A 19,631-nucleotide genomic window follows, 5' to 3' on the forward strand; every position below is an offset into this window, starting at 1 on the left:
ATGGATATAAAAGATTTTTTTTATTCCGAAAAAAAAACCCCGCAAAAAACCCCCGCAGTGATTTATAGTGCGCTACGCACAGGCACAACACCTAGACGTTTATCCACAAACCTCCACAGGTTGTCGCTGACCACTACGGCCCCACATCATTCCATAAACCATTTAACAACAACTCAGGGACTTTGCTGCTACAAGAGCGCACACCCTAGACATTCCACAAATAACCATCGCAACCATGATCAGCTCCACGAGTTTCGTACGGGTTACAACGAGACAATTAGCAGTAAGTTCCTTGTCCAGGGGAATTTCAAGCTAACTCAATTTTCCACGAGAGCATACTAGGCACCGCCAGGGTTCGAACCCGCAACTCTCGCACCATAGTCGAACGCCTTAACGATTGAGCTAACTTGACTGCTAATAAGATAAATCCAATGGCAGTCTTTTTAAAACTTGGAGAATTGGTAGGGGATAAAATAATGTTGAAAATAGTTAGAAAATAAGCTAGAGTTACGAACATATCCATTCCAATCGTTAAATAACATCCAAAAAATTAAAATGTTAAAATATACCAGAAATATGTGACACAAAGCAGCTAGCGCCTTTTGAAAACAAACTCTTCAAATGTATGCCTCTGTGTATTAGTGGCCTTATATTGGCCTCATATAATGACTTAAGTTTACATCACTCATTTTGGAGATCAAAGATTAATTAACGAAAATATTACCTGCTTTTCGACTCGCAAATGTTCCCTTTCAGTCGTTTGGCTACCTGGCTACCAATGTCACGACTGGTTATACACATTATACTGAAAACGTGTAAAGCACAATGTGATTATTTGGATTCCCCGCTCCAAAGTAAAGCACATGCAGCACAAAAGATTTGTCAAGTTCAGGACAAGTTCAAGTTTTCCACGTTTCTTATGAAACATGGAATAAAACATCGAGTAAAACCCATAATAATTAAACTTTACTACGTGTCCTATATAATAAAGACAAATAGTAAACAGTTGGGCAACACAGAATCTATTTTTAAAAAGACCGTTCGGGACCAGAAAAATATGTTCTTTCCCAAATCATTCTATATCTACATCTACCAGGATACTCAGTAAAGTTGCCAAAAGGCAATATCAGACTGATGAGAATATAATACTGACGCCGGTCATCAGACACGAATCAAAAATAGACAAATAATAAAATTACACTTAAAGCCATATTATAACATTTACTGAGGAGAACGCCCTCAAAATATTTTTAAATTCTGGTTTTTAAACGATTGTAATGTACTTTAGTCAATAAAGATACTCTGCAAAAATCAAGACTTAAGGTGATGTAGTTTTGTCAAAATCCGAGATTTGGAATAAAACGATGGAACCGGCGTTTTATTATTACAATGGAAATATTAGTCGAACACGTATGCACAGTACGTACACGGCGTGCGGGATACACACACACCCCGAGGATCGTACCGTATTACAACCGCGGAAGTAACATGCATGGGCGCTAGTAGTAAATACCAATTTTCTATGCTTTACCTCACTTGTTCGGCTCAAAATTATAACATGGGGGAATGTTATCTTGTTGTAGATTATTCATCCAGTTGGTAAATCAAGAGTACATAAATAAATCAAATACTGGAACTTACGTTTCGTTAACACGACGTTTCGTCCGAAACCATCGGACATCATCAGGTGACTGAGTTAGGTCGATTGGTCACGTGAGAGACGGCAATCAAAACAGATTGTGGAATTAGTCACGCTTTGTCTCAAAACCACGTACTTCTCACACAATGGCAAATTTGGTTGTGCAATGGGTTCAAGTGTCAGTCCAATTGTTGTGAACTTGTATATGGAAGCATTTGAGCAAGAGGTTCTGAAAAAGTACCCCGGCAACCCCCCTAAGCTGTGGTTGAGATACGTGGACGATACCTTTGTGGTGATAGCAAAAAAGTGAGTCTGAACAGTTCTTCAAGTACATCAACAGCGTTGATCCTAACATTAAGTTTACGCAGGAAGAGTGTGAGAATAATCAGTTGCCTTTTCTGGACCTCCACAGTATACAGAAAGCCTACTCACACGGACCATTACCTTCAATTTGGCTCTAACCACCCCCTCATTTACAAACTTGGGGTTATAAGAACCTTGCAGTACCGCGCAGACACCCTCATTAGCGAAGAGGTGCACAAAGCTAAGGAACTCAAACACATCCAGAAATCTCTCAGCACCTGTGGCTACCCAAACTGGGCTTTCCAGAAAGCTAAGACAAAAAGATCAGACCTTGGCAAGTGCGCAGAACACAAATCAAATCACCAACTCAACGCACGTTACCATACCTTACGTCGCTGGCCTTTCAGAGAGGTTAAAGAAGACCTTAAAGACCTTTGGCATCAACACATCTTTTAAGCCCACTAACACCCTCCGCGGCAAATTAGTCAAGGTCAAAGACAAACCTCCAAAGGATAAACGTAGCAACATCGTTTATGGTATCTCATGTGCGGAAAAGGACTGTAAGGACTATTATATTGGAGAAACAAAACAATCCCTTAGAGCTAGGATTGGCCAACATCGCAGGCCTAGCTCTAACGAAGCCCAGAACTCGGCTGTTTTCACCCACAACAAAGTCACGGGACATACCTTTAATCCGGAAGACGTCGTCATTCTGGACAAGGAGGAACGCTGGTTTGTGTAGCGAAGCTGTCTGGAAGAGAGTCGAAAGCCCGTCGCTGAACAGAACAGGAGGGCTACGCTTTCAACTCTCGCACGCGTGGGACCAGGCACTGAAAGGAATTGATCGCCGTCTCTCACGTGACCAATCGACCTAACTCAGTCACCTGATGATGTCCGATGGTTTCGGACGAAACGTCGTGTTAACGAAACGTAAGTTCCAGTATTTGATTTATTTATGTACTCATGGGGGAATGTTGTTTGTGAATAAATTAAGGAGAGATACTCTAGTCTCTTGGTACAAATGCGAACATTTTGCTCGTAAAAAAGTGCGTACCTAAACTTCCTTTTTTATATGTTAAAATAGTGTTAATATGATTAATATAATTCTGAGTGTATAGGCGTATTGGTAACGGCTGAGTTACTTTTTGTCTTTATAAACATGATAAAAGCATCAACATCATGCATACGCATCAGTCGTTTGTTGTGTTGTCTTCCACATCCTTTTGCGTATGATCAACAGGACTCTGAAAGTACAAAATATTAACATTTTAAGTCCGTACAAATTGTATTGTACAAAACGAGCAAATGAGAGATTTTAATTTTTAGACCTAAAGTTTGTTCGGCTTATATAAGGAGGAAATTATTCGGCTTTTGTTACTGTGCGTGTCAATGAAGTTCAACTCTCGCTCGCGTTAATTCACAAAAGCGTGCGGCAGTCACGCATTACGCAACGCACAACTAGCGTAAGCATTGCGCCCAACTGCGTGCATGCCATTCTATATCAATACACGGTGTTATGAGTCTTTTTTCCGCCTTATATAAACCGAACAAACTTAAGGCCTATGCAAATAGGGACGCACCATTAGATATTACCAAGGGGGGGGGGGGCAGTTTAGGGAGTTAGGGCCAGGCAGGTTTTTTTTCGCTGCTGGCTACAATTTTTTTTTCGCCGCCGAAGTTGCGAAGTTTTCCTTTTTCAATTTTGTCCTTTTTCAATTTTAATGTATATCTTTATACAGAGATGGATTTCAACAGGACTAGTAAAATCTAGGACAAAGCTGAGCACACGTGCAAAAGATTCCTTTGACCCAAAACCAGATAAGTGGAGTTACATGTATTAGTGAATCCTTATTCATAATCTGAACCTCCTAAACTATTCTCCAGACATAGTCATACCTTCTTATCCGGGTTTGCTATCCCAATACATATTGGTATTTGTAGCATTCGTAAGGCGATATTAATTCCAAAGAGTGCATAGCGAATTTTGACGATATCATAGAGCCAACAAGCGCCACGTTCACCGCATGTGTACTGCCAGCCCGGACTGCCAGAGAGTACAAGTAGTATTGACTATTGCGCCAAAATATATGGGAGTTGGGAAAAAACCTGAAACATTAGGATAAGTGGAACAAAAACAAAAAGCACTGGGTGTAAGCAATGTACTAACTGTTCAACTTATATAGATAACATCAAGGAAGTAGTAGCAATACATTTCAGTAAACTTTGACCAGAAATAAGATTGGGATGTTTGCAAATTACCTGAATATGGAAGACTTCCTCTGTGTTTTTTTTTTATGGCTGACGGTATCTTATCCCTATTCCCTAACATAAACAGGGTTATCGCAGTTAAAATCCAGTTCATAACCATAATATCACACACAGGGAGTGAAGATTTCAAAAGAGTTGTCCATTCAGGTAGCTCCATTTGAAATTCACACTCCCTGTATGGGATATTAAGGTCCTATTTCCATATTGGGTGTACGATTTCAACTGCAATAGCCCAATATCACAACCATGATCTGACAGTCAATGGTCCATGGTTTAATCTGCGCATAAACATTCTTTACCTTTTTACTAATTTCTTGAATTTTAAAAGAATGGCCATGCAGTTATCATGGTAGCACTAAAAAAATGATCTAAGGTGTTGGGACAATTAGTATCCTAATGCAACAAGCTTTAAGAAGGGGCAGGGCATATTTAGAGAATAAATGATAGGATTTTGTCTTTTGCCTATCCAATATCGTGTCATAATGGATGGGCTGACCAATATTTTGAGTAGTGGATGCCGGCGCAGCCGGTATCCACTACGATAAAAATATTGGCCAGCTCATCCATTATGACACGATATTGATAGGCAAAAAGACAAATCTATCTTTATTCTCATTCTTATTCAGTTTTAATATAATTTTTGCGAGAAAAAAATGCCCTTTTTCAGAAAAAAATAAAGTTACTTTTGTGAGGACATCCCCGTTGTTTTAAATGAACGAAACCATTACGAACATCTAAGCCGCCGAATCGCGTTCTTAGTTCTCGCACGTGTATTACGCGAACGCACTATCGCGCGATCATTGAGGAGCAACAAGCGTGCCGCCGTTGCGTGGCGGCGTGCGTCCTAACTAATATCACTATCAACTATTGTGAGATATTATACACCAGAAAACCAATCAAATTACGTGAATTCTTTACAAGACGCACCCATTGAATAAGAATTAGAGAATAAATGATAGGATTTTGTCTTTTGCCTATCCAATATCGTGTCATAATGGATGGGCTGGCCAATATTTTGAGTAGTGGATGCGCTCATTCTTATTCAGTTTTAATGTAATTTTTGCGAGAAAAACTGCCCTTTTTCAGAAAAAAATAAAGTTACTTTTGTGAGGACATCCCCGTTGTTTTAAATGAACGAAACCATCACGAACATCTAAGCCGCCGAATCGCGTTCTTAGTTCTCGCACGTGTATTACGCGAACGCATTATCGCGCGATCATTGAGGAGCAACAAGCGTGCCGCCGTTGCGTGGCGGCGCGCGCCCTGACTAATATCACTATCAACTATTGTGAGATATTATACACCCGAAAACCAATCAAATTACGTAAATTCTTTACAAGACGCACCCATTGAATAAGAATGGTTATTATATTGGTCACAAACCTAAGAACAATATGCCAAAAATACAACAAATCAAATCAAATTACGATAAAATACAACACATTATAGCCAAAAACAATGGACAAAAGAAAAAATAAAGTAATAAATAGATAAATAAAAATTGAAAGAGGAAGAATGAAACGCAGAAATTGAAAAGAGAAAGAAAGAAAAAGAAAAAAGAACACATGGAAACAAACACACATACACAACCAGAAACAAAAACACAAACACAACCAACAGAAAAAGTTGTATGAATGATATTTACCAAAAATGCTTTGAACAAACGTGGTTAGTCCTAATGTTACAGTTCCCAGCAAACACAAAACGTTTTCGACATCATTCGCAAAAGGTTATAAAAGGTTTGTCAGAAAACGTTTAAATGTCGGGTTATATAAAGGGTACATTAATGGTATAAAACGTTTACATAACATTAAATAACATTTGTTGGTAATTTACTGCACAGCAAACACAAATGTTTTACAGAAAACATTTAAATGTCGGGTTATATAAAGGGTATAAAAACGTTTTAATAACATTCCAAAAACATTTTGAAAACTTGGTACAAATCATTCTAAACAGAATGTTATTTTGGGGTTGAAAAATATTTTACAAAAAAAAAAAAAAAAAAATATTTACAATAACGTTTTTAAAATGTTTTCACGACCTTTATATAACCCGACATTTAAATGTTATTAAAACGTTTTGTAAAAAACATTTTAAGAACATTTCTGTGTTTACTAGGTGCAAATATTTTAACATAATGTTATTTAAGTGTTGACAAAATATTTGGCCAAAAATGTTTGCAAAAATAGTTTACAATGACATTTCGAAAACATTTAAAAAATATTGTTGTAGTGTGTTTTCATATAAAACGTTTTAAAACGTTTTCATGATCTTTATATAACCCGACATTTTAATGTTATTAAAACGTTTTTACCTAAACCAAAAGCCAAAATATAACTTATTTATAACGTTTTAAAAACGTTTTTGTGTTTGCTGGGATGTTACAGTTCTTATCTCCGTCTCAGTGTTTCTGAAATATATAAACAAATAAGCAAATTAATTCATGACGTCAAAATTCGGATTTTTACACGAATGTAATGTATCATGATTGACTGAAATACCCTCTAAAACCAGGAATGCCTAAGGTACTGTATCTGTGATAAAATCTGAGATTGAACAATAAATAATCTTTTTATTCAACCAGATTTGATGATATGCATTCACGATCAATGATCAAAGCGTTGGAAAGAAACAGCTAATATGAATTATTATCTTCACTCATTATTTCGGGTTAAAATTAAAAGGGAACGTATTTAATATTGTGGCTAACTCATCAGATAAAAACAAGACCGAAAATTAATTTACCCCAGGAGAATCAGACTCATAGGCGCATTATCTTGGTAGCGACAAAAAGCAAGTAAACCAAACAAAAACACAGCGATTGATTTCACAACTACTCTCTCTATCACACAACCCAGATTTAGCACTGCCGAATTCGGAATCATTGTCAAATGCAGACACTGGTGGAGTTTGTACACATGTGCAGTCGCTGTACGTTGACGAATACTATCAATACAATAATAAATAAGAATAAGTAGAATAGCATAATGCGCCACGAAATAAATGCGTATAATGTTCCCAATCCGATTATTTTGCGTTAATTTGCAAAATAAATCATGACATCCCATTATCCATTATTACCATATGTCCCAATTGACCCTCTTCATGACCTACACTACGACCTCTGACATTGTTGTTGTTGTTGTTTTCCTACAGAATTACAGGATAGGAGATCACCCATTGATAAAATCAATTATAATATATTCTATTACCCCCACGACCCATTATTCAAAATCGCGCACTGTGATTTGTTGAAACGCATCACGTGAAAGACCATTAATTAGCAATAAAGTGGCCAGAGCAACGAACTTTATGTTCTTCTCGCATCACATCGCACAACAAAGCGCGATGCAGTGTATTAGCGTCGTTACGCATTCTACGCAAAGCGTTACGCTTGGTTACGCGTTCTGCAATACCTGATACTCACTATCACTTATAATATTTCGTCAAGGCTAATATAATGAAAGACAAAGATAAAGAGAATTTATCGCGTCTGACGTCATCTGTCAATCAAACTCGAGCACGGTTTGTTTGTGATGATGACTTGCTGAACGCGGATTTATAACCGGGCGCCTTATTGTTAATTTTGCACCTTTCGACATGCAAACCATCTCAAAAGTTAGGTCTTTATAGTAGGAAATTTTCTTAACCGAAGGCACCATATCCACATTGCCTAGAAAAGCTGCTTTTTGCCTTGTAAAAGTACGTAATTTTTCGCCATTTGCTGCTATTCCTTTTCTCCGATCAGCACCAGATAGATCGGTCTTCCTTTTACGCGCTGATTAACCTGTGTAAACCAATCAAGGATCGTAATTGACAGTGACATCAGACGCGATAAATTCTTTTTATCTCTGTCTTTAATTATAGCTTTACTACAGAATGTCGCACCAAAACTATAGGCCTATATTCAACAACAGCCTCTCAGCCTCACATGACAATATATCCTACGGATTGTATTATAAACCAGGTTGATTTTGATTAAAAAAATCACCTGCTCCGTGATGAATCCACTTTTACAGTAGCGTATTCGCGAACGCAGCGTGAGCGCATATAATTCGTCATGCCTGGAAAATATGTTCGCATACACGCGCATGTTAAGACTTCCAGGAGTCTATTAGAGACCATGGACTAAAGATATAGAGCACGTTGTGCGATGAACTTGAGACTCCGTTCATCGACGTGAGGACAGTGACAAAAAATAAGTCTTTATAAACACGCTGTTTACGTAGCCTATATCGCTGGTGGCAGCAGCATTTTTCTTCAATTATATATTTATTATATTCATTACAAAATGGCGGACCTTGAGTCAGCTCGCGCATCGTCTGCTTCGGCTGCGATGATTTTACAATTAAATACGGATCAAATGTGCGATTATTGTCGAAATGAGAGTCCATATAAAATATACTAGTGTTATTTAACATATAAAGTATTAATTATCATGAAATTGTACAATTTAAAGCTACGATATGGAAAAGACGACATAGAGTAAGTTTGATCAGTACTATGGAGCCTGTCATGGTATTACAGCAAATTTTCCCATAGCCTTCCGGTGTCAGCAGCATTTTTCTTCACTTTTCTAAAATGGCGGCAGACAGGGTTTAATTACACATTCTTCAATTAATCAATATTTCATGAAAATTTACCAAACAAGCGGATACAGTCATGACAGTTAATATTTAAGGTACATGTTTAAATGGTCATAGTTATATAAGAAAGAATAATAAGAAACATAAACAAATAAATTGTAGCAATATTCAATATTAATGGCAGCGCCCTGACTTATTAATGGCGCGGGCCTATAGTAATACACGGGGGAAGCCGACGGTGTCCACACCTTTTTGCATTGCTCTGGTATATGAGTTGCAACGGCCTGTAGAGACTATGATCACGTCTAATGTCAAACAGGTCCTCCCTGATGATACAGATCACAGTCTCACTCTCGCTGAAGAAAGATGAAGTATATTTTATTTGTTTGTTTTTTAATCAAAACTTTAACATTTCACAATTATTACAATACTTTCTGATTATAATGCTCCTACGTTAGCTGTGTGGTTAATGATTAGGCCAAAAAAATATTGTTGTGTTGCCCTCAAGTGGGAAAATGGGAAAGTTGGGTCGGACGGTCGGATTTTTTTTTAAGCCTTCAGTTTTTAAAAATCCCCTCAAATATTAAATAATGCTTATATTCAATTAGGTGACATTTGTGTCAATTTTGACTTCTGGATACCTGTTAGACATCAATTAAAGACTAGTCTTTCAATAAAATATTAATTATAAGTGAAAAACATTGCTTTTTTGAACAAATCTGTAAAAATCATCATTCAAAAAAAAAACCGACCCTGATTTTTCAGGATTTAGGGTCGGACGGTTGAGGGCAACACAACATTTTTTTTGCCTTATGTCCAATTTCTATATCCTTGTTAACATTCCATACTTATCACACATTTTGTTACGAGGTGTATTTGAAGACCTGAGCGCAAGACCGTAAGTCCACTTGGCCCCTCAACATATACACTTAAGTTACGTATAGTTTCTTAGTGTTTGATAATGTGTAATACATGTTTCAGGGTCAAAACCTCATGAAAGGCTGTGAAAGATCTGTTTTGGCCTCTGAACATGTATTAAACATTATCAAACTATAATAAACTATACGCAGCTTTAGTGTATACATGTTGAGGGGCCAAACGGACTTAAGGTCTTCTTGCGCTCAGGTCTTCATTTTATCTCATACCGTGTTGTTGGACAAGTCTTCTAATTGACACCCAGCGTTACAAGGCGACAGATAGAAAACGTCATCAGCGCCAGATACTGGACGAAAAATATTCGAGTTGCAGCCACAGTTGAAGTTGCAGTCCATGCCATCCAAGCTGTGAACATTGAGGGTTCATACCACTAAATCCGCATGTGAAGCGGTTTCCGGTAAAAGTTTATCACGACTATAGTCCCAAATTTGCATGAAAAATGTGCAAAATCGGTACAATATTAACAATTTTAGTATTGCAAATCGTGTTTTGCTAGAACTGGTGCATGTGATCGCTACTAATTTCAACAGAAAACGCGAAAATTTGAGTGATGTTTACGATGATGAGCGCATGAACACACGAGGTCAAAACGCGGTTAGCAGTCGGACGTAAACACGGGAAAATCGGGTCTTTTTATATAGCGCTATTTTTCTCAAAAAGTAGACCTAAAATATGGTGTCATTTTCAGATATGTTATGCAGAATTTAGTTCTGATTAAGATGATATCAAATATATATTTCAAAGTAAGACCTAACTCGACTTATAGCCTAAAACGTGACCCCTATTTTGCACGTAAAGTCTATGGAGAGCTATTTTGTGGCATGTACCCTTGAGTGAAATCGGTGATATGCGGTCAGAAAAATTTAAGTAAAATTGATTTGCAAAATTATTACACATTTTGCAATTCCGAATTTGTAATATCTTCCAGTGCAGTGCGCCCTCTCCAGGCTGAATGTCACTTTTAACAATTAAATCTAAAGATGGCAGCACCCACTACAGCACGCTGCCGGAGGACATATAATTTCCCTTTTAAAATATTTATGAAACAATGTTGTGGAATGTGGACAAGCTAAATATTAGTCAGGGTGTTAGTATAATACCTGTAAAACACATGGAACACTATTTTGGATAAAATACATACAAACATATTTGGTGTAGATTTTTGGTGTAGATGTGAAGGATGTGTTTCTATAATGAGTGTGGGGGTGGGTAGGGGTTGGGCTTAGGATGTGTTTGGGTATGTGGGTGAGTGTGTATATAAACATGTCTTTTACGCTATAACATGTTTAACTCTGATATCTGCATTCTTCACCTTTTTGTGTGACCGATCTGACACAGTGTTATGCTCATCCGGAGGATCGTAAAAATCATCAATATTCTAATTTTGTCACCTTTGTTAGCGTCACATAGATGTGTTAACATGGCCTGCTAGTGTTAAGACATTTCACATGAATCTGTATTTTTTCTATATATATACTTAAGCAGCGAAATTAACTACATGTTTTTGAACAGGCCTTCAACTTCAAAATTAGTTGATATCAGAAGGACATTCCTCGTATTCAGAATGCAGTTCGATAAATCTGGTGCACTCTCAGCTCCCACAAAAATACTGTGCAACGTTAATTAATATCCGATTCCTTAAATTACAGATATTTCATACCATGAAGTACATTTTTTCCGCCCTTTATTCTGCATAGACGGTCAATACAAACACTTCCAATTAATTGCAATCTGAGGTCCCGGGTTCAACCATCTCTAAATTCAACAAACTGATTGCTCGTTCAAACCTTTATACTTCCATCACGTCCATGAAGACAAATCAGTCCACTTCAATTTTGACAACCTCACTCAGTGACTGCTTTTGTCTTTCCATTGATAAATAACTAATGTTAGTAAAATATTCTTTTTTACCAGGAAAATCTGCTGGAATTGTGACGACGTCTCGTATAACGCATGCTACCCCGGCTGCTTTGTATGCTCATCTTGCGTCTCGTCGATGGGAGGATGATACCGATATCCCTTTACAGGAGAGATCTGAGGGCTGTATTGACATAGCACGTCAACTTGTTCAGGAAACTGCAGATGTAAAGGTATGACACTTCCATGCAGTTTTACAGTAATGTGCAACCCCTTGGTATGCAACTTCCTTTTGAAAATTGAAAAATTGATTTAATTTGGCGTATAGCATAGAAATTTTACCATTATTTACCAGCATCAAGCCACCACTGCAATTGAATAGCCTACCTAAGTGGAAGAAGGCCCAACACTTTTTTTGAGATATTAACAGAAAACTTTTAATGTTAAAATATTTGGAAAAGTTTTAGAAACAGACTGTTTTCATCTTTAGTACCGGTACATGAACATACATTATAACATGCATGTGATGTGATATATGTTTGAATGTTTCAATGGCAACGGTACAGCATACGTCCATGGGTACAGGTATACTAATACCGTACGATAAAACTCATTTGTGTAAAATGGTGAAGTTGAGCCGTTCTTCCACTTAGGTATTCAATTATAAATGTGAATTGTATTTATTCTGACAGGGCTAAAGATAGAGTAGCTTAAAGTGTGATAATTGACAAATGCGCATATACTTGGTGAAAAAAAATATTGTGCAGAATTCTTTTTTTTTTGTCGGCCCCAAAAAAGGACGTTGTAACTTTTGCAACTACTTCTCAAATTAGTCAGGTTTCATCTTTTTCTAAAACAGGTGATATTAGGAGGTGGTCGACAATACTTCTATCCTAATGATATCTCTGATCCGGAATATTCTAACCGAAATGGAAACAGAGAAGATGGTCGAAACCTAATAGAAGAGTGGTTGGCGTCACATGATAACGATTCTACAGCCCGATGTGTGTGGGACAAAGCAGGATTCGATGCCATTGATCCAGCAGAGGTCGACTTCCTTTTAGGTATACAAGCGTTGGTTTATTATTTGATGTGGACCAAACTGAAATTAAAACAGTGATACATGCCCAGGCTATTAAATCTTAGCTTGGTACCCATGCGGAAGGATGCAATGCAATGCATTGCAATGTAATTGCAATGCATTGCAATGTAATTGCTCTCCCCGTGGCTCATCTGGTAATGGCGTGGCAGATGACCCATGACAAAAGACCTCGTTACAGTCAGTTCCGATCAAGGTAATAAGCCTGATTGTTGGCTACACTTGACATTTCTACAAAAATTCCCCCGTTCCCCGACCAGCTATCTACGATGACCCCCTTCGTTCACCAGGTCACTTGTGCCTGGCCGAAGTTTCGTTTTTTAAATGCAATGAAATAAAATGAAATGAAATGAAATGAAATGAAATGAAATGAAAGGAAATGAAAACACAGTGCAGTGCAATGCAATGAAATGAAAAATGAAATATACAAAATAATGTCTTTCCTTAAGAAATCACAAATAAAGTATGAAATGAAATGAAATGAAATGAAATGAAATGAAATGAAATGAAATGAAATGAAATGAAATGAAATGAAAATGAAATGAAAGTTGACCACAAAATATGTCTTTGCTTAAGAAGTCACAAATAAATAAAGCATACTTTATATACAACCTTCTATTGCAGGCTTATTTGAACCCAGCCACATGAAGTATGAAACAGAACGTGAAGACGACGAAGCAGGAGAACCATCGCTTGAGGAGATGGTTGAGAAAGCATTACAGATGTTGCAGGAGAACCAAAACGGATATTTTCTGATGGCTGAAGGTATATAAGATTTATCATAAACTCCTCAACAAAAGTTTGGAAAGTTTTTCCAAGCATCTGTATCTCAAATTATTTGTGACATATTCATATCGTGTTGCATATCAATGGATAGCTACAATACTCCCGCTTTACAATGACACCCTATTTGAAACAATAACATTTTTCACGGCTGAGTACACGCCTTGTGAATGTAGTGGGATCTCAAACAGAATTCGCCAAATTGACCATTATTCTGTGCTCAAACAACCCTAGCCACTAACCTCAATAGCGGGTGGAAAAACAGGCAGCCACAATAGTCAGGCACCTTCTCCTCATGCTGCTCACCGACCTGGTTACACGTTACTGTAGGATGGCATTTCATTCTTCAACAAGGATTCGTCGCAGGTCATTCAATGTGGTTGCATATGGGCTTCTCTGGCACGCACAGCACGATCAAGCTGGTCCCACAAGTGTTCAGACCGGGTCTGGTCTGATGGCAGGCCATTTCGGCTCTACTCCCATGTTCTGAAGGTAGTCGTTGACTACCGTTGCTCTGTCAGGGGCGAGCGGTGCCATCTTGGAGGATTGCATTAGGTCCCAGATTGTGAAGATATGGGATTGCAGCTGAGTATTGTAGCTATCCATTGATATGCAACACGATATGAATATGTTACAAATAATTTGAGATACAAATGCTTGGAAAAACTTTCCAAACTTTTGTTGAGGAGTTTATGTAAATATAAACAACACAGTGAAGTGTTTGTATTGCATGCAAGACATGCTGTTTTTTTGCCGATTATAGTTTTTCCGAAGCGAGAACTTAGTTTATCAAGAAAAAATATTGCTTATCGAGTGAAAAAAACACACAGTTAATCATCAATAAACTAAAACTTACGTTTGCATAACCCGAGTTTTAAGGTTTGCTAACTACACCAAATAATAAATTGAGTTTCGAAAATTAAGTTCATCTAAAACCATAAGTTTTCGGGAAAATAATTTATGTCGGTCGAACAATATCTGTCGAATTATTGAGCAAGCAGTTGCAGGTGAATTAGAGTTATTCAGGGTGATGTGAGCAATACGTGGTAACAGCTCCAGTGGAAACGCATCGGGTGAACACTGAGTGGTGAAGGTGAATGCGAAGTGACGCGACTTACATGCGAGTGAACCTCACTGTCAAGGCGTCAACCATCTTTGAGGTTGTTTATATATAGTTCGGGTGAAGATTTGGCGGGTGACACGGGTGACACAGGAAGATACAACAATCAGCAGAAGCATTCAAACGGGCATTCAATCTCTGACGGCCATGAAAAATATTTTCTGGACTTCGCCTTTTCCACTATACATGAAAACACTAATTGAATTGTATTGTATTCCTCATGATCATTATACAAACATAAGTCATATGAATTCATTAATGTGTCGAACTATGACCAAAATGTTAATAACATTCGATTGTATCTTTTCAGGAGGCCGGATAGATAACGCCCACCATGCAAACAATGCTTATAAAGCACTTACTGACACGTTGGCATTTGAACGAGCAATACAGAAGGCATTGGATATGGTGAATCTCAAAGACACACTCATCATAGTCACCTCTGACCACGCCCAGGCAATGGGCTTTGTGGGAGCCAACACCGGAATAGGAAATCCTATATTTGGTAAACTTATTTATGTTATTGAAAACAAATGTGTTTTTTAATACGTTTAACCTGTTTTAAGATTCAAACATGCAATCTGCGTTATTTGTAAATTAAAAGAAAAAATGAAAAAGTATAACAAACTGCCCTAAAAATTCGTTCTTGTCCGAGTAACTCGTTAATAAGCACATATGTTCATTAACGAATTTGCTAGGAAAGAAAGAAATCGAGAGAAAAAAATGAATGAATGAATGAATTTGTTGACTCTTGGTTGACTCTTATAATCTTCGTGAGTTCTTCAAGACATTAACCTGTACCAAATCATGTTGAATTGTTAATGGAATTTCAACTTATCATCTATATAACAATCTAGTTATATTTGTGTTACACAGGCCTTAATAATAATGAAGTTGACGATGAAGGGATACCTTGGTCTACCCTTCAATACACCGGGGGACCAGGAGGAGCTATAGAAAGGGACACCTTCCGAGCAACTGACAGCAGAAGAGATCTGACCAATGTTGACACCGGTTTGTACACATAACTGTTTTATCTACACACTCTAAACATAAATATCGCAACATTTCCAAAATCGAGATTTTCAGTTAAAATGCACGAGTTAACACTCAATAGGCTTATATCAAGTCTACACTACGTAATATATGTCAAGATGCTTCCCATGAAACAGTTAACACTAGCCTAGTCGCATGGCAAAGTGGTTTTCAATTGGGGGGTTACGAGAGCGTAAGTCCAAGAAATTGTCTAATACAGAGAGGGTGGAGCTTTAAGTTCATAGAATATCCGGAAGGCTTCAGTATTATATAGGAGTCAAAAGGTTTGGCTTGGATAAGGTATCCATGAAATAGCAACGTTAGAAAGTTGCACTGGAAGAGGTGGTCAGAAGAAACAGACATTGAAAGAAGACAGAAGTATTCCAAAGATTGCGAGACTGAAAATCAATCTCCGGGACACTACGACCATGCTCATGACGTCATTAAAATCATTTGTGTGGTACTCACGTGACCTATATCATTGCATTAACTAATATGTTAATGGTGAAATAAACTTAACTATTGCAGTTTTCAGGGAAAAGGTTGTGTGAAAAATACTCAATAATTAATGGGGCTCTTTCAAGGATAATTTAGAACAAAATGGGTCTTTCGGGGCTATTGTATTAAATGTCATCATTCATTACCCAACTTGTTTCTTTTCTTTTTTAGCTGATCCAGATTTTGTGCAACCCGCACTTTTTTCCCGCCGGATATCCCCTCACCATGGGGAGGACGTTCCGATATATGCTATTGGTCCTTTGGCTCATATGGTACACAGCACTCACGAACAAAGCTACATTGCTCATGTGATGCGTTACGCAGCATGTATAGGAGACTATGAAAATGACTGTTCCCGTCAAGCTCCACGTAGAAAATTAAGAAAACAAGATTTAGATGAATAGTTGAACAGCCCTGAAAATAAAGAGACATAATTTGTACGGGAACCATTTGTTGCAAATTAATTAAGTTAAAAGAGCACATTTTCTAAGTTGTTCGTAGGAAATCATCATCATAATGAATTGTAATTTTGAACGTATTGCAAAAGATAATCATATTGACAATGCTCCTTGCATTTGAACATATTTTTTCCTTCAGAATTGTAGTTGTAATATCACAATGTTACTGATAATTATTAATATTACACGGTTCCTTTGGGTTTGATATTATTTATACTGATGATTTGTTTCACACTGTCTTGGTTAATGGTAAAGCTCTCCCTATATCTCATGGAGGCACTGAGATGACAGCTTTTCTCTCCCTCCCTATAAAGAAGTCAAAAAGTATTTTCCTGTATATATTTCATAAATAGATCAACAGGTGTATAAAGATATATAAAAATATATAATAATGATAAGATATAAATGATCTGTGTTAAAGTGTTGGTATATATTTTTGTATCCGGCCTTAAAGGATGTCTCCGGCAACCACAACATTATGCCTTACATGATAGAAAATTAATTATCAAGCACGAATCACGTGGTTTTATATGAAACCACAGATCCTGGAAAGAAACAAACTCATATTGACCATAAAAACAATTAATACAGCCGTCTCTCAACACGCGATATTCAAAATTCCCGGGCGAAGAAAGAAAGAAAGAAAGAAAGGCCCTAAATGCTATCTACAGAAAATAGCAAGCAAAGCAAAAAACATGCAAAATGATATTGTTTCAAAAAACATTGCCTAACACGCGTTCTACATGATGATTTTTTGCACTGCACACCAAGCTTAGGAATTCAAAGGTCAAAACCTCTGTTGAGATGCAGGTACCTGCTTATACCATGTATACGGAGTAACCAATCCAGATCTAGATCCAGATGATTCAGTACGCAAAATCTGAGGATTCAGTACGCAAAATCCCGGGGCAAATCGGCTATAATTGGTAGCCTTGTTCAAGGCCTCCTAAGATGGCCTCCTATGATTTCCTCCCTGCTCAGAACTATTTTTGGGCTCGCGAAGTCAGTGAAAAATCGAACTTGGGCTTAGTCTACGAACCGCCAAAACGAACCCCTACCCGGGCTCGCAGGCTCAACCCGAGTTCGATCGTTCAACTTACGCATGATTATAAGCAGCCGCAGTCTGTGTCCCTCATATCATGGACTTGGCGAGCCCAAAAGTAGTGATCAAGTGCTGGTCATGAGGGAGGAAACTTAGAAGGCCTTGAACATAACATAACATAACATAACATAACATAACATAACAGAATACTGTTGGTGCGCTGTTCCTTATGACAAGCTCGTAGCGCTTATAAAGTAAAAATAAAAACATCTTAAGGTACACAAAGCAAAACCTTAAATAAATAACATTATAGAGTGCAAACCTTTAAATTTACATAATACAAGTCATAAATATAAAGATCAACAAAGTAAAACACATCATGGAAAAAGATAGGTCTTAATTGACTTTTTAAAACTCGCGATGGAAGAGGATTCTCTTATTGTGATAGGAAGTTTATTCCATTCCCGTGAAGCACATAAAGTAAATGTCCTGTCGCCTGCTCTAAGGTGAGCCTTGGGGTAATCCAAACGAAGGAAATCATTGACCATGTTGACGGATCTGAGATTACGGGTTGGATAATAAATATGAAGACAAGTATTCAGATAATCTAGTGCTAAGTGGTTTAGAGTCTTGTAGACGTAGAGGAGCAGTTTGTAGATAATACGCTGTTGGACAGGAAGCCAATGAAGAGCAGACAACAATGGTTGCGAATCGTGCTTGAGAGGTACAAGTCGAGCTGCCCAGTTTTGAAGACGTTGAAGACGAAGGACATGTTTATGTGGAATTGAAGACAAGAGACCATTACAGTAATCCAAACGGGACAAAACAAGTGATCGAGCAGCATGATTACAAGTATCTTTATCAATATATTTACGTATTCTAGTTAAATTACGTAGATGAAATGTAGTTGTTTTGCATAAATTAGTGATGTGCGTTGTCATAGACATATTTGTATCAAAAAATGAACCAAGATTACGAACTGACTCGGATGGCAAGATGGTTGAATCTCCCATTTTGAGCGAAACATTGTTGATAAAGCGTGTGTTATGAGGAGACGATGCAATGAAAAATTCAGTTTTATCATTGTTGAGTTGTAATTTGTTTTGGATCATCCAAGTTTTGATTTCATATATACAGTTTTGAAGTTTTGCAATAGCATTATCTAATTCACCAGGTATCTTTGGATTACAGGAGACGTAGAGTTGGGTGTCATCAGCGTAGACATTGTAGGACACTTTGTGTTTACGGGCGATATCACCGACAGGTAGTGTGTATATTGTGTAGCCAATAGGCCCAACAATTGAACCTTGTGGTAGTCCAAATGTTGCAGTTACTGGTTGTGAAAGTTCTCCTGCTACATCAACGCGAATGGACCATCCAGTGAGGTAGGACTCAAACCATTTGAGAGCAACACCTTTGACACCAAGGCGATTTGAAAGGCGTGAAAGTAATATTCCATGATCGATGGTGTCATAGGCGGCAGAAAGATCGAGAAGCACCAATAACACAACTTGGTTCGAATCCAGCGCAAACATAATGTCATTTTTTACCTTAATTAAAGCAGATTCTGTGCAAGAATGTGATCTGTAGGCTGATTGGAAGGGATCAGCAAGGTTATACAAGTTCATATGATCGGTTAGTCGGGAACATGCAATTTTTTCAATGATTTTGCCAATGAATGTCAAATTGGCAACAGGTCGGTAGTTCTTAAGGACATTCCTGTTGAGTGATGGCTTCTTCAACAGTGGTTTGATTATAGCATGTCTTGCTGCATTTGGAAAAGTACCGGTTGAAAGTGATGAGTTTATAATGTTAGTGATCAGAGTAAGAAGATGTCCGTTGCTCAACAGTTCTTTTACAAACCACGTTGGAATTGGATCAAGTCTGCTAGTTTTGCTAGGAGATTTGCCAATAAACTTTCTAACTTCCTCTTCGGTGGCAGGTGTGAGCATTGAAAGTGTGTGAAGATCGGCATGATTGTCAGCGAATGTCACATGATTAATT

At 37.7% G+C, this 19,631-nt stretch overlaps 1 protein-coding gene across 1 annotated transcript; it reads left to right on the forward strand.

Moving 5' to 3' along the window:
* Nucleotides 1–11,621: 11,621 nt before the first annotated feature.
* Nucleotides 11,622–17,804, forward strand: LOC140161932 (alkaline phosphatase, tissue-nonspecific isozyme-like). Its single transcript, XM_072185227.1, has 6 exons — nucleotides 11,622–11,825; nucleotides 12,452–12,656; nucleotides 13,316–13,456; nucleotides 14,905–15,099; nucleotides 15,471–15,608; nucleotides 16,299–17,804. Exons 1-6 carry the CDS (start codon nucleotides 11,622–11,624, stop codon nucleotides 16,529–16,531), a joined length of 1,116 nt encoding a protein of 371 aa, XP_072041328.1. The 3' UTR covers nucleotides 16,532–17,804.
* Nucleotides 17,805–19,631: the final 1,827 nt, after the last annotated feature.

This window comes from Amphiura filiformis, chromosome 10 (assembly GCF_039555335.1).
Source record: "Amphiura filiformis chromosome 10, Afil_fr2py, whole genome shotgun sequence".
NCBI lineage: Eukaryota > Metazoa > Echinodermata > Ophiuroidea > Amphilepidida > Amphiuridae > Amphiura > Amphiura filiformis.